The sequence below is a fragment of the Phocoena sinus genome, chromosome 3 (genome assembly GCF_008692025.1).
Source record: "Phocoena sinus isolate mPhoSin1 chromosome 3, mPhoSin1.pri, whole genome shotgun sequence".
In the NCBI taxonomy this organism is placed as follows: domain Eukaryota; kingdom Metazoa; phylum Chordata; class Mammalia; order Artiodactyla; family Phocoenidae; genus Phocoena; species Phocoena sinus.
This window is the reverse complement of record NC_045765.1, coordinates 115974487-115991445: the sequence shown is the minus strand read 5'-3', so window position 1 is coordinate 115991445 and position 16959 is coordinate 115974487. Positions and strand designations below refer to the sequence as shown.

The following is a 16959-nucleotide window of genomic DNA, read 5'->3' as shown; positions in this document are numbered from 1 at the left end:
ACATTTGTTTGTAGTTTGGGCCAGTGCTGGCAATAGGAGAACGACAAGTAGGTGACGGTGATGATACAGGCAGGCAGGATGTGATGTAATGTGGATTTTATATGACAGTTTCTTTAAATCTTCCTAAAAATTTCTTTCTTTATTGTGATGTTTATTCAGCTCCCTGTTTAGATTTAAGTTTTTGATTCTTCTTGTTCTTGAAAGTATTTTCTTTTCCTGCAATATTTTGTTTTATTTAAATATGATAGAAGATGATAATTTGATTGGGACACTCTCTGAAATTGAAAAGCACTGTGAGACTTCACAAGGTATTGTATCGAAAGCAGATGTATATGTTAACTAATGACCCTAAAGTGTATCTAAAATACTCTGTTATCTAATTTTTCCTTTTCCAGCAATTTATGGTGTCTCAGAAATCAAGAATAACTCTAAGGTTTAACTATCTCAATTTTGTACTAATTATGTCCAGTTTCTATACAGGATCCATTGATAGCAGTGGATAAATTATAAAAACATACATTATTTTTGCATTATCTTCCATCTCCCTCCTGCTCTTCTCTCCTTAACATTAAGAAATATCAACAAATCTTACCTCTAAAGCTATTAGAAGCAGAGAAAAAGTGATTAGGAAAGAACCAGAAAGAAAATGTCAGTTAAAAAAAAGAAACTATAATATAAAAACCACAAAGCAAAGGCTATCAATCATACGAAAACCATTCATACAGTGAGCTGAAGTTAGAAGCAAAGAGGTAGGAAGTAGTTGGGGGTGAGTCCCTGTTTTTTACCCCGGAGCTGAAAGGAATTCCACAAAAATATTCACTGATTGTTACAAAGGTAGGTACCCTTTATTTCAGCTTTATGTCTCTGCATTTTCAAAACATACACAATTGTAAATATGCAACAATTAAACCAAAATTAGAATGCATGCATACTATCCTTATAAAGAAGAACATCCAAGGAATTTATTTTTTCCAAAAAATGAGTTATTCTGAATAATATAGTACACACTTAGACTTTTTTAGGGACTTAAGCACATATTTCCTGTGTCAAACATTTTTTTGAAGGATGCATATACAATATGATCTTGGAAACAAAAATGGAATATACAAAAGGGGATATGCCAAAATGTTAAGTGGATTTTGAGTTTTTTTCCTAACTCTCCAGTACTTTTTTCTTCTTGCCAATATTTCAGTAACAGGCTTAACAATTTACAGGGAAACTATTTCAAGAATTCTCATTTTGTATGCCCAAATTGGATAATTGAAAAGAATAACTTTGTAGGTTTCTTTTGATTTTTAATGTCAAAGTCCTAGCAGGCATTAATGTTACCCATGACTGTGTAGTAACCTCCACTTGTGTAGGTTACCTAAGGGAAAAGATTAATTTCAGATTTAAGAGCATAGAATTTTTTCTAATAAAAGATTATTATAGCCTTCATCTTTCTCTGAAAATATGCTTTCCTGAATTTCTAGCGACCCTAGTATAGAATATATTTTTTAAAAAATTGAACTAATTTAGATTTATAGTGAAATTTTCCCACTGCGCAAACATGTATTTGCATAGTTGTAATCACATATCCTAGAAACTACTGCCTCTTGATCAAGCCCTTAGCTTTCATTTAATTCTCTCTCACCTGATCCAAACTTGAATCCCTGCCAAGTCATTTTTCTTTTCAATCCAGGATTCACTCTGTGTTCAGTGATCTTACAAAATGAAAAACACAATCATGTTTCTTTTAAACATTTTCAGTGGCTTTTAGTGCCAATAGGATAAAATTAAAGGTCTTCCATGTCCTGATCTGGGTTATAAACACTTCTCCAGACACATTTTCATGTCCTTTCATTGTTGCAGCCCGTCACCCACAAAGTATGTTCCTGCTTTGCAGAAAAAAACTACTTGTGGTTCAGAAAGGCACCATTTCTTTCATGCCTCTTTGGCAAAGTGTCTGGCATATATTGGTGGTTAGTAGATAGTAGCTGTTGTGATTTTGTGAATACATTTTATTATTGAGTTTATTTTCATATGAAATTTTAAGTTGTCTTGTTTGGGAGAGTTTGCTTTTCCCAGTGGCCTAGAAACAGCAGTTCCTGTTTCCATGTATTTTTAATCACTGAGTCATTTTTTTTTTAAACTATGAAGAACCTTCTAAATCAGAATTCTTCAAAATCTTGAACAGTACAGAATCTTCCTGGCCTCTAAAGGTAACAAAAGCTCTTTCTCACTATTTGTAGGAGCCCAGGTTTAGTTGTGAGGCAAAGAAAGCTAGTACTGATTTTTGTTAGAATTAACAATACTCTAGGTATCGCAAAAGTAGCTCACATCTGAAGTAAAAATATCTGATGGCTATGAACATGGTGTAACATTTATGTAACAAAAAAACATACATTCAGATTTCAGAGATAAATGAATAACCTAGGTCAACATATTTTTCTTTAAGAATGAATAATCATAATTACCCAATTGACTTATTTTTACAAAATTTCATCATAAATGCTCCACTTTCCAATCGATAACAATAATGGTAAGGCATAAATGGAGAGAGTACATTTGTAAAGAAAAAAAAAGGCAATGCACTGTTTTAAGGGATTTGTCTGTTATGAAATAAACCAGATTTTAGGTTTTAAAAAACACCTGAACATATACATTAAATTTGTTTACATTTTATTACTCTTTTAAAACACTGCCCTTTCTATGATTTGACTCTAAAGGTATCTTACTGAGTTAACTTTATGTCAGGAATGTTACCTCAAAATGATGTTATTAGTCATGTTTATTGAGGAAAGGTAATATGGGAATATAATACAAGCATAAGACAAAGAAGAGGTAAAGGAGAATTACAGTAATAAGGAGTAGTGCATGATTACATTACACTGCTCATTTAGAAATAGCTAATGTATAGAAATACCTTAACTAGAAAAATCCAGTTTAATGATCTTACATATGTGAATTAGTAGAACCTGAAAGAATTTAGTATCTGAATGGTTTTGAAGCCATATTTTAGTATCTTTAGCTCTTCAGGTGAAGGGCTTTTTCCTTCTGACATTCCTTAACCCAACCCTTCTTTGTCATTCTATTTAAAATTGAAGTCACTGTGACATATTTTCCTGTCATATTTTATTTGTCCAACTTGTTTTATGCTCCATTTTTTAACCAGATTTATACTTGGGGCATCTTTGAAACCAGTAATAGAGTCACTTGTGACAAGCTAATATTTTGAGTCTACTCTGTCTTGGTATTTAATAAATATCTTTCTATAGGATTTAACAAATGAATTGTATTTATTCTAGGTGTGTCACGAGGCCCCAGTCCTGTCAGCCTTGGAAATCAGGACACCTTACCCGTGGCAGTCGCCCTTACAGAATCTGTTAATGCCTACTTTAAAGGGGCAGATCCCACCAAGTTAGTTTTTAAAAGATATGTGTATATGTGTGTGTGTGTTTCAGGGGCAGGGGGCTTGATGGTAAATTTTAAGAGTTACATTTTGATTCTCTATTAGAGTTTTCTATTGCTTGTTTACCTGCTTTTTGCTATCAATTATAGTCATTTAGATATTGTCTTTCAAATTTAAGAAGTCACTATAATCAGTAGTGTTGGCTTTTTTCTAAGTTTATGTACGTTTTTGCCCAGGCTTTATGACCAGTATGACAAATCTGTTGTTTGACATGTCCGTACAACAGGATTGTGGCAGCTGACGTAGATGGGGATAGAACTCTGAATCTTGGCCTAATGTATATCTTTGGTGAAAGTGTGATGTTTGCAAGAGAGACCTAGAGTGCATGTCTATTTACAGGCGACTCTTGAAGGATTGGTTTAACCTCCTTCTATTAAGAAAATGATCTTTGGGTCATTTTTTTGGGTCATTTGGGTCATTAATTTTTGGTCATTAATTTTTCTTTTTTTTTTTGAATTTTATTTTATTTTTTCATACAGCAGGTTCTTATTAGTTATTTATCTTATACATATTAGTGTATATTTGTCAATCCCAATCTCCCAATTCATCCCACCACCATCACCCCACCCTTATTTTTCATGTATAACATTATTCATTCATTAAATATTTGAGTGCTTAATATGTGTAAGACTGTTATAAGCTTGCATTGTTGTGAAAGTTTCTTAGTTTTCACTTGAGATAATGCAAGCTCTGTAGAGAAGAACTTTTGTTTACTAAAGTACCTTCAGCACTTACAACAGAGTCTTACACACAGTAAGCGCTCAAATATTTGATGAACGAATAATGTTACTTAGGAAAAGGAGAGGTATTGATATATGCTATGAAGAAAAATAAACCAGGGTAAGGGGATAGAAAGTTATAACAGAGGGCTACTATTTTAGGTAGAATGATCAGTGAAAACCTTTTTGAGGTTGTTTTTGAAAGACATTGAGGGAGGAGCAAGCCATGCAGATAGGTGAGTGAAGAGCATTCCAGTAAGTGTAAGGGACTGAGGTAGAAGCATGCTTGGCATAGTCACGAAATAGCAAAGAGAACCATGTCACTGAGTAGGAGTAAACAAGGAGGAAAGTAGTCAAAGATAAGTCCACAGAGGGAACAGATCAGGCTGGGCATTGTAGACCATGATAAGGAGTTTGGATTTATTGTGGGTGAGGTGGGAAGCAAGTAGAGGCTTTTGAGTAGAGGAGTGATGAGGTTACTTATGTTTTTGAAGTAGCACTCTGCCTGCCAAATGGAGAATAAACTAGAAGGAGCCAGAGTAGATGCAGAGAGAAAGGGTTAACCACTGAAGTCCAGGTGAGAGATGATGGTGACTTGTATAAGGGTATTAGCAGAAGAGATCGTGAGTAGTAATGAGATTCTGAATGTATTTTGAAAACAGAGTTGTCAAGATTTGTTGAGGGAGTAGATTGTTAAATTTGAAGTACTTATTAACACAATTTAGTGGGGATGTTGAGTTGATGATAGTTGAATACATGATTCTGGAGTTCAGAGATAGGTGCAGGCTAAAATATTTGGTAGTCATTAATTTGTACATGATACTTAAAGCCTGGGGCATTAGGGTGTAGAGAAGAGATCTGATGAGAACCTAAGTCCTGGCCTCCTTCAGTGTTTAAAAACAGGAGGATGAGAATCATCCAGCAATGGAGTTTGGGACAGCAGGCAACAAGAGAGGGGAGAAGAGAACCAGTAGAGCAGAGTCCCAGAAACTAAGTGAATAAACCCTTGCATGAAAGAAGGTGTGAAGCTGTATCTGATGCTCTCTGTCAGGTCAAGAAAAATTGATCATTAACAACGTGAAGGTCATTAATGACCTTCACAAGAGCAGCTCTAGTAGACTGCTTCGAGGGCGCTCAGGAGCAGGAGATGATGCAAATACAGACAACTGTATTTGAAGAGTGCAAATACAGACAACTGTATTTCAAGAGCGCAAATGTTAGGCAATTCTTTTAGGATATTTTGCTCTAAGTAGAAGCAGAGAAACAGGGTGGTAGCAGGAGAGAGATGGGAGAATCAGAGGAGGCCTCTATTAATTTTAGTTTTTGGTTCTTTTAAAGATGATATACATTTCAGTATGCTAATGGGAAAAATCCAATATTTATGGAAAAAACTGAATCTATGGAAAAAACTGAATCCAATATTTATGGAAAAAACTGAGAGGCAGAGGATAAAGATAAATAAATAAATATGAAATAATATAAATAATAATGAAAGGGGACAATTGCATGAGTGAAGTCCTTCAGTATGTAAGAGAAGATGTGCTTCAGTACAGTTAACCTTAGGGGCATAGACTGATTATCTGTTGAAACAGGAGGGAAGGCAGAAGGTATGGATGCCTTTAGAGTCAGGGAGATTAGGATTTTAGTAGTGAGAGTATGAGGAAGTTCTTTTCTGATTTTATCTCATCTGTAAAATTTAAAGGAAAATCGTTGACTGCAGGTGGGGGAGGGAATTTTGCAGGTTAGAGTTAGAGGAGAAAGGAGAAGATATGAAAAGAGCTAGGGGATGTAGAATTTCCAGGTAATACTAAGGGGGCCCAACTGAGAGTTTTGGCTATATCATTATATGTTTTTCTCTAGTCATGTTCGGCCATATAGATGTAGGTGAGGAGCTGGATTTAGCTAAGACTGTGTTTTGCCAAACAAGCATAGTCAAGTGAGGGAGAACCAAGGGGAGGGTTTATGCAAAGGAGTATGTATATTGATGGACCATGAAGTCCCAAGATAGGGGGAAATGAGGATATGAAGGAAGAGTGAAAATTAGTGAAAAAGGTGGTAGGAACAATGGATTATGGAGGGTTTTGATGAGATTGGAGATGCAGTACTGGACAGAATGAGTTGGAGAAGTAGGAAGAGACTATCCGATGAGTGGGGAATCAGACTGAGATGATGGAGGGGCTGAAGTATGGCTGAGGTAGGCTGGAAGGAAGGCAGGATCATTGAAGGCAAGGGGCTGAAGAACTAGGTGACCAAGGTGTTGAAAGGATTATCTGTGTGGATATTGAAATCACTAAAAATTTATGATAGGAGTAGTTGTGCAGAGACAGACTGACAGTGGGCCAGGAGCTATAATTTTCAGAAAATGAAAGGGGATGTTGAAGATGACTTGGAGGGTTGGGATAGCGAGTAGTATAATCTGATGGTGTGAGTTTCAAACGAAGCTGGTGGTTTTTCAGAAGGAAGAAGGAATATAGAGTTGTAAGAGGCAATGAGAAGCAAGGAGGACATCTACCACTGCCACCATCAGGCTCAGTGCTTTGTGGGGTTTGGAGGAAAAATAGCTACAGCTGGGGAGTGTTACCAGGGAAACAGTGTCCTTATGAGACAGCCAGGGATGGTGTTAGCAAACAAGTGAAGGAGTATTATCAGTGTGCTTCCATTTGTGGAATTTAATTCTAGGAAAAACTGGTGTTAGATGAATATTATCATTTCACATAGAATCATTTTTTATAATTGAAAAAAATAATTCATGGTAATTATGATAAAAGGTTACATATATAAATAAAGCCCTTTTAAAACTAAATATGCTTTAAATGGAGGTTAAAATGCCTTATTTAAACTATTTAAATTTTCCAAAATGCCTACTTCCAGGTGTATTGTGAAGATCACCGGTGACATGACAATGTCATTTCCAAGCGGAGTTATTAAAGTCTTCACTAGTAATCCATCCCCAGCTGTGCTCTGCTTCAGGGTGAAAAATATCAACAGACTAGAACAAATTCTTCCAAATGCACAACTTGTGTTCAGGTTTGTGTACTTTTCAGTTTTTTTTTTGAATTTTTTGGCCACACTGTGGGGCAATGTGGAATTGTAGTTCCCTGACTAGGGATCGAACCTGTGCCCCCTGTGGTGGAAGTTCAGAGTCTTAACCACTGGACCACCAGGGAAATCCCCAGGTTTGTGTACTTTTGTTTTGAAGGTGAAATTTCTTTTTAAGAAATTTTTTCTTTCTTCTTCAAAGCAACAGTAATTCAATTTGAAGACTATCAAAATTATTTATTGCGATTAAATAGGATTCTGCTGTCTTTGTTTTGTTTGTGCTGGTGGGTGGTAGTAGTCATTGTTAAATCCTTCTCTACTGTACATCTTCTCATCTTTTAGGCAACTTTCTGCTATGTTCCATTCTTTATCCCCTAAGTTTAGTTTTACCTCATCCCATCTTTTGGCTCATTTCTACTGGTCTTTGCCAGGTCACCAAATTACTACAGAGAGGCAGAGGATAAAGATAAATAAATATGAAATAATATAAATAATAATGAAAATATTTCTTATACATACAGTGATCCATCACAATGTGATTCTAACACAAAAGATTTTTGGATGAACATGCAAGCTCTTACTATCTACCTCAAGAAGCTATCAGAGCAAAATCCAGCTGCTTCTTATTATAATGTAGATGTATTAAAGTATCAGGTGAGTGTCATCTTATAAAAATCCTTAATTAAAATATTAAACAGAACCTTGCATATCATTAAATGAATAATATGTCATGGCCAAGTGAAGTTCATTCGAGCAATGCAAGGATGTTTCAAAATCAAAAAATCTGTTAATAAGCCTCTGGAGATTTTGTCCAGTTTGATCAAATTCACCGTCTATCTATTACCAATTAAAATACTGAGCAAATATAAATATATGAATGTCCTTCACCTGGAAAGACCAGCATATCAGTCTTAATAATTAAATACCTAAAGCACTGAAAGTCAGGAAAGTCATTATTCCTGTTAGTGTATAAGATTTTTCTGGATGTGTTAGTATAGTTAGGAGAATAAAATAAGTGGTGATAAATATTGGAAAGGAAGATATAAAAATAATATTAACTACAGGTGATATATTTCTGGAAAACTCAAGAGAATCAACTGAAAAACTGATGCAGGAGAATTTAGCAAAGTGGTCATTTAAAAAATTAATACAAAAATTAATGGCTTTCAAAACAGCCAGTTAGGAAAACTAATGGAGAAAGATATTCACAATAAAAAAACTAATTAGAGCTGGAGAGGTAGTCCAAGATGGTATAGGAAGATCCTGAACTCACCTTTTCCCATGGATACACCAACATGGTGTATATACAGATACATGTGGAACAATTCCCTCTGAAAGGGACCTGAAAGATAGCTAAACAGCTCCTTCACATCAGCCAATGAGAAAAGGGCCACACTGAGGCAAGTAGGAGAGGCTGAGACACGGTCTCACCATAAGCCTCAACCACATCATGGCAACCCACCATCTGGATGGAACTCACAAATCTGGAGCCTCTCCCTGAGGAACAAAGAGTTTGTAACCTGCATGGACACCCCAGCTTTTGAGACCTGCACTTGATAGACGAGTCCCTAAAACATCTGGCTTTGAAAACCAGTGGAGCTCGTATCCACAGGAACCAGAGGGCTGTAGAGATCTGAGAAACGGCTTTAAAGGGCTTGCGTGCAAACCCAAGCACCCTAGGTCCCAGCATGCAAGCGGCGCCATTTGAGAAGTACACGGGCTACATGTGAAAGAGATTCATCTGCTGATCTTAAAGCATCGGCTTGAGGGGCCAGGGCATGTTGAGATACTCTCCAGGGAGTGAGGTGCTGGAGGGCACCTCTTTTACTTTGCTCCTCTTTTACTTTTTAGCTCCATCTACTTTGCTAAAGCCAGCAAGCACCACTTTATTTATTTTTTTACTATAGACTTTTTCTCTTGGTGGGTGCCATCTTTACACTCCAACCAGTGGGCTCTCCCTCTCTCATGCTAAAGCTGGCTTTTTGTTCAAGACCTCTTTCCCCCTTCCTCAGTGGGTGTCATCTTTGCACTCTCTTCTGTGACACCAGTATCTCCAAGAGGGGAGTTTTTATAGATGTCTGGTGCCCCAGTTTTTGCAGCTGCAGCCCAGGGGACACCCTTGATCTCCTGGCTCTGGAGGCCAGGGGAGCTTGCATTTCTGGGTCCCACAGGACTATAACAATCAGTGAGACAGTTTTTGGCAGGCTACTGCCCCCAGGGCGATGCACAGAAAGCAGACTGAAAAACACCCGTAGTGTCTCTGTGAAAGAGACCCATTTGCTTGGCCTGGAGCAGCAGCCTAAGGGGCAGGCTTCTGGTCTGACACACATCTAGGGATCTACAGATATGCTCTTAGGGAACATAGCCTGGGGGAATGCAGTCAATTCACTCTCCCTCTGCCTTGCTACAGCTCACCAGTATCTCCCAGAAAGGAACTTATACACTCGTCTGGAGCCCTGATTTTTATGACTGTCACCCAGGGGACACCTCCAGATCACCTGATCTGGTGGCCAGCAGGGCTAACATTTGTATTCAGTCTCACAGAACTATATGTATTTGCATACTTTAAAAGCTGCTGCCTGAGGGTCTAGCTTCCTAGTCAGTCTGAATCTATGTGCTGGCAGATTTCCTGCTTTGAAACGCTGCCAGGTCTTGGCACACCCTTGACAATTAGGAGCTATTAAATATAAAATAGGCTGCTTGGACAATCACAGAGGTTTGAGAGGCAACCAGGAGCTAAGGCGAGGTTGAACAATAAGGTTCATCTCCTACACGAGGTTACTCTTTCAAGACTGGAAGGGGTGGCTATTTCATCTAATACAAAGAAGTGCAGAAAATCAAGTAAAATGAGGAAACAGGAATATATTCTAAAAGAAGAACAAGATAAAACCTTAGAAAAACACCTTAACGAAACAGAGATAAGTAATTTACCTTATAAAGAGTTCTAAGTAATGGTCATAAAATGCTCACCTCACTTGGGAGAAGAATGGATAAACACAGTGAGAACTTCAACAAAGAAATAGAAAACATTAAGTAACAAATAGAAGTCACTGGGCTGAAGAATACAATAACTGATCTGAAATATATACTGGAGGGGTTCAACAGCCGACTAGATGAAGCAAAGAAAGGATCAGTGAACTCAAAGACAGGGCAGTGGAACTCACCTAATCAGAACAGCAAAGAGAAAAAAGAATTTTAAAAAGCGGAGATGGCTTACAGGACTTACGGGACAACATCAAGTAAATTAACGTACACATTATAACAGTCCCAGAAGGAGAACAGAGATAAAGGGACTGAAAACTTACTTGAAGAAATAATGGCTGAGAACTTCCCTAACCTGGGGAAGGAAACAGACATTCAGATCCAGGAAGCCCAGAGAGAGCCACACCAAGACACATTATAATTAAAATGTCAAAAGTTTAGGGCTTCCCTGGTGGCGCAGTGGTTGAGAATCTGCCTGCTAATGCAGGGGACACGGGTTAGAGCCCTGGTCTGGGAAGATCCCACATGCTACAGAGCAACTAGGCCCGTGAGCCACAACTACTGAGCCTGAGCGTCTGGAGCCTGTGCTCCTCAACAAGAGAGGCCGTGACAGTGAGAGGCCCGTGCACCACGATGAAGAGTGGCCCCCGCTTGCCACAACTAGAGAAAGCCCTTGCACAGAAACGAAGACCCAACACAGTCAAAAATTAAAAAAAAATAATTAAAAGAAGGCTCAACATTAAAAAAAATGTCAAAAGTTTAAAAAAAGAATCTTAAAAGCAGCAAGAGAAAAACCAAGGGAGCTCTCATAAGATCATCAGCAGACTTTTCAGCAGAAACTTTGCAAACCAGAAGGGATATATTCAAAGTAAACTTCTAACCAAGGATACTCTACCTAGCAGAGTTATTGCTCAGAATTGAAAGAAAGATAAGGAGTTTTCCAGGCAAGCAAAACCTAAAGGAGCTCATCACCAATAAACCAGCCTTACAAGAAATGTTAAAGGGACTTATTTGCTGAAAAGGGCGCCAATTAGTAACAAAAGTATGAAAGTATAAATCTCACTGGTAAAGGTAAATATATAGTAGAGGTAGTGGATTAATCACGTAGAGTGAAAATAGTAAAAGGAAAAAAGACAAAAATAGTAAAAATAACTCCAATAATTAGTGAAGGGATACACAAGATAAAAAGATGTAAAATGTGACATCAAAAACAGAAGATAGAGGGGGAGTAAAAATGCAGACCTTTAGAATGCATTCAAACTTAAGTTGTTTGCAGCTTAAAATGGACTGTTATGTAGGTTGTTATATGTAAGCCTCATGGTAACAACCAAGCAAAAACTATAGCAGATACACAAAAGATAATGAGAAAGAAATTAACCATTCCACTAAAGTCATCAAACCACAAAGAAAGAGAGTAAGAGAACAGCCAGAAAATAATTAACAATATGCAGTGAATACATACCTGTCAATAATTATTTTAATTGTAAATGGACTAAATTCTCCAATCAAAAGACACAGAGTGGCTGAATGGATTAAAAAAATAAGACCTATTTATATGCTGCCTATAAGATGCTCCCTTCAGATGTAAGGACACACACAGAATGGAAGTTGAAGGGATGGAAAAAGATGTTCCGTGCAAACAGAAACCAAATGAAAGCTTGGGTAGCTATACTTATATCAGAAAAACATAGACTAAAACAGAGACTGTAATAAGAGACAGAGAAGGGTATTACATATTGATAAAGGTGTCAATCCAACAAGAAGATGTTTAACATGTATTAATTATGCACCCCCCCAAAAAAACAATAATAATTATGCACCCAACATAGGAGCACCTAAATATATAGAGCAAATATTAAGAGACCTAAAGGGAGAAGTAGACAGCAATACAGTAATAGTAGGGGACCTTAATACCCACTTTTATTAATAGATAAGTTATCCCAAAAGAAATCAGTAAGGAAACATCAGCCTTATATGACATGTTAGACCAGATGGACTTAACAGATATACAGAAAACATTCCATCCAAAAGCAGCAGAGTGCGCATTCTTCTCAACTGCATATGGAACATTCTCCAGGATCATATATTAGGTTAAAAAACAAGTCATAATAAATTTTTTTTTTTTTTTGCGGTACGTGGGCCTCTCACTGCTGTGGCCTCTCCCATTGCGGAGCACAGGCTCCGGACGCGCAGCCTCAGTGGCCATGGCTCATGGGCCCAGCCGCTCCGTGGCATGTGGGATCTTCCCGGACCGGGGCACAAACCCATGTCCCCTGCATCAGCAGGCGGACTCTCAACCACTGCGCCACCAGGGAAGCCCAGTCATAATAAATTTAACATTGGAGTCATATCAAGCATCTCTTTTAGGACCACAGTGGTATGAAACTAGAAATCAGTTACAAGAAGAAGACTGGAAAAATCACAAATATGGATAGATTAAACAGTATGCTACTGAGTAACCAACGGGTCAATGACGAAATCAAAGGAGAAATCAAAAAATACTTTGAAAAAAACGAAAATGGAAATACAACATACCAAAAATTCATGGGAATTTCTAAGAGGCATTTCTAAGAGGGAAGTTCATAGTGATACATGCCTACCTCAAGAAACAAGAATAATCTCAAACAACTTAACTTTACACCTCAGGTAACTAGAAAAAGAAGAGCAAACGGAGCCCAAAGTTAGTTGAAGGAAGGTAATAACAAAGATCAGAGCAGAAATAATTAGAGACTAAAAAGATCAATGAAACTAAGAGCTGGTTCTTTGAAAAGGTAAACAAAATTGACAAACCTTTATCTAGACTCACCAATAGAAAAAAGGAGGGCTCAAATAAAATCAGAAATGAAGGAAGAGCCATTATAACTAATACCACTGAAATACAGAGATTCACAAGATACTACTATGAACAATTATATGCCAACAAATTGCCAACAACCTACAAGAAATGGATACATTTCTAGGAACATACAGCCAGCTTTCCAATACTGAATCATGAAGAAGTAGAAAATATGAATAGATTACTAGTAAGGAGATATGAATCCATAATCAGAAACCTTCCAACAAACAAAAGTCCAGGATCAAACGGTTTAACTACCGAAGTCTACCAGACATTAAAAGAATTATAGCAATTCTTCTCAAACTCTTCCCAAAAAATAGAAAAGGAGGGAACACTTCCAAACTCATTTTATGAGGCCAGCATTACCCTGATAAACCAGGCAAGGACACTACAAGAAAAAATTACGGGCTGATATCCTTGATGAACATAGATGCAAAAATCCTCAACAAAATATTAGCGAACAAACGGCAACAATACATTAAAAGGGTCATACACCATGATCAAGCGGGATTTATTCCAGGGATGCAAGGATGGTTTGACATCCAGAAATCAAGCAACATGATACACCACATTAACAAATGAAGATGAAAATCGTATGATCTCAGTGGGTTACAGAAAAAGCATTTGACAAAATTTAAACATCCATTTATGATAAAAACTCTCAACACAGTGGGTATGGAGGGAAAATACCTCAACATAATAAATGCCATATATGACAAGCCTATAGCTTAATATGCTCAGTGGTGAAAATCTGAAAGATTTTCTTCTAAGATCAGGAACAAGACATGGATGCCTACTCTCACCACTTTTATTCAACATAGTATTAAAGTTCTAGCCAGATAAATTAGGCAAGAAAAAGAAAAGGCATCCAAATTAGAAAGGAAGAAGTAAAATTATCACTCTTTGCAGATGACATATTATATGTAGAAAACCTTTAGACTCCATAAGAAAAAAAACTTAGAATACTGAATAATGAATAAACTGAATAATAAATGAATTCAGTAATGTTGCAAAATACAAAATATATAAAAATCTGTTGTGTTTCTATACACTAATAGTGAACTAGCAGAGGAAATTAAGAAAATAATCCCGTTTACAATTGCATCAAAAAGAATAAAATACTTAGGAACAAATTCAACCACAGAGGTGAAAGACCTGTACACTGAAAACTATAAGACAGTGATGAAATAAAGACAAAAGTAAATGAAAAGATACTCCATGCTCATCGATAGAATTAAAATTGTTAAGATATCCATACTACCCAAAGCAATCACAGGTTTAATGCAATAACTGTTAAAATTCCACTGGCAATTTTTCACAGAAATAGAATAAACTATCCTAAAATTTGTATGGAATCACGAAAGACCCCAAATAGCCAAAGCAATCTTGAGAAAGAACAAAAAGCTAGAGGCATCACGCTCCCTGATTTCAAACCATATGACATAGGTATAGTAATCAAAAGATGGTATTGGCAAAAAAATAGACAAATAGATCAGTGGAACAGAATAGAGAGTTCAGAAATAAACCCACACATACATGCTCAATTAATTTATGACAAAAGGAGCCAAGAATAAATAAACATTGGGGAAAGGACAGTCTCTTCAATAAACAGTATTGGGAAGATGTTAAAAAAAAATAGTATTGGGAAAACTAAATAGCCACATGCAAAAGAATGAAACTAGACTGCTGTCTTACACCATACACAAAAATTGACTCAAAGTGAATTAAAGACTTGAATGCAAGACCTGAAACCCTGAAACTCATAGAAGAAAACATAGGTGGTAAGGTTCTTAACATCAGCCTTGGTGATCATTTTCTGGATTTGACTTCAGAAGCAAAGGCAACAAAAGCAAAATTAAACAAGCAGGACTACATTAAACTAAAAAGCTTCTGCACAGCAAAGAACATCAACAAAACGGAAAGGCAATGTACTGAATGGGAGAAGATTATTTGCAGACAATATATCTGATAAAGGGTTAATATCCAAAATATATAAAGAACATACAACTCAATAGCAAAACAAACAATCTGATTTTAAAAGTGGACAGACGATCTAAATAGACATTTTTCCAAAGAAGACACACAGATGGCCAAAAGATACACGAAAAGTTGCTCAACATCACTGATGATCAGTAAATGCAAACCAAAACCACAATAAGCTGTCGTCTCACACCTGTGAGAATGGCTGTCATCAAAAAGACAAGGATGTAGAGAAGAGGGAACCCTTGTGCACTGTTGGTGGGATTGTAAATTGATGTAGCCACTATGGAAGACACTTTGGAGGTTCCTCAAAAAATTAAAAATAGAACTACCATATGATCCAGCAATTCCCCTTCTGGGTATTTATCCGAGGAAAATGAAAATACTAACTTGAAAAGATTTTTGGACCCCAGTGTTCATTGCAGTGTTATTTACAGTAGCCAAGATATGGAAAAACCCAAGTGTTCATCAATAAATGAATGGATAAATAAGATTTGCTGTATATATACAATGGAATGCTATTCAGCCATTAAAAAAGAATGAAACCTTCCATTTGCAACCACATGGATGGACCTTGAGGGCATTATGCTAAATGAAATGAGTCAGAAAGGGAAGACAGAGATCATATGATCTCACTTATGTGTGGAATCTAAAAAACAAACCAGACCAAGTTCATAGATACAGAGAACAGATTGGTGGTTGCTAGAGGCGCAGGGGGTTAGGGGTGGGTGAAATGGATGAAGGGGGTCAAAAGTTACAGACTAATGGTTATAAAATAAATAAGTGATGGGGATGTAATGTACAGCATGGTGTCCAAAGTTAATAATATTGTATTGCATATTTCAAAGTTGCTAAGAGTATATTTTAAAAGTTCTCACCACAGGAAAAAAATACTTTGTATGTACGGTGACAGAGGGTAACTAGACTTACTGTCGTGATCATTTCACAATGTATATAAATATCAAATTACTACACTGTACACCTGAAACTAATATAGTGTTACGTGTCAATTATACTTCAATTAAAAAAAATCTTTTTAAAAATCTATTACAGCATCCTTTCCTGTAGCTACAATGAAGACACAAAAATTTTTTTAAACTAGTTAAGAAACATAACATCATCTCTGCTGCCTTGAATATAGTTAGAATGGTATACTTTATTTAAAGGAAGACTCATATTCTGGAAAGCTTAGCTGTTTCTAAATTAGCTTATAAATTTAATGTGATACTGATCAGAAACTCAGTGGAGGTGTTTATATATTTGTGTCTGGAGACTTGACAGTATTTTCAAGTTCTCAGAAGAATAAAGCTCAGAAAATTAAGTTAAGAAACGTTTTAAACAGCAATGTGGAGTAATGTTTTAGTTTTAATGGGAAAACTTTGTAAGCCAACAGTATTTAAAATAGTTTGGAACTGGCACAACAATAGATGGCCAGATGAATGAAACAGATTAGAGTATCCAGAAATAGATCTAAGAATAAATGGAAAATTCTTGCTATGACAAAGTAGCATTTCAAGACAACGTGGAAATGATGAATTTTTCAGTAAATGATACTGGGGCAGCAGGCTGGAGATTTGGGGAAAAAAATTCAGCTGAATCCCTAGCTTATACCTTTAACCAAAATAAAATCTGCATGTATCAAAGGTTTAATAATAATAAATGAAGCCGTAAAGATACGAAAATAAAGCATGGATGAATATATATATATATATATATATATATATGTGTCTGTGGGTATGTATGCATGTGTGTTGTATATGTGTTATAAATGTTTATTACATATTTTAATCTTGAAGTGTGGAAGACCTTTCTGAATACAATACAAAACCCAGAAGTCATGCAATGAGAGAATGAGATACTTGAGACAAAAAGAAAGAAATACGTGTGTTTATAAGATGTTTGGTTAAAACACACAAACCCTTAAACAGAATCAGTATTTAATCTGAGGGAAA

At 36.4% G+C, this 16959-nt stretch overlaps 1 protein-coding gene across 1 annotated transcript in view; it reads left to right on the top strand.

The window, feature by feature from the left end:
• The window catches only part of FCHO2 (FCH and mu domain containing endocytic adaptor 2), a 115706-nt gene that overhangs the window by 88629 nt on the left and 10118 nt on the right, over positions 1 to 16959 (top strand). Inside the window, exons 20-22 of the mRNA XM_032626076.1 lie at positions 3288 to 3399; positions 7042 to 7197; positions 7731 to 7863. Coding sequence (XP_032481967.1) covers positions 3288 to 3399; positions 7042 to 7197; positions 7731 to 7863 — 401 coding nt within the window. The remainder of the gene's footprint in view (positions 1 to 3287; positions 3400 to 7041; positions 7198 to 7730; positions 7864 to 16959) is intronic.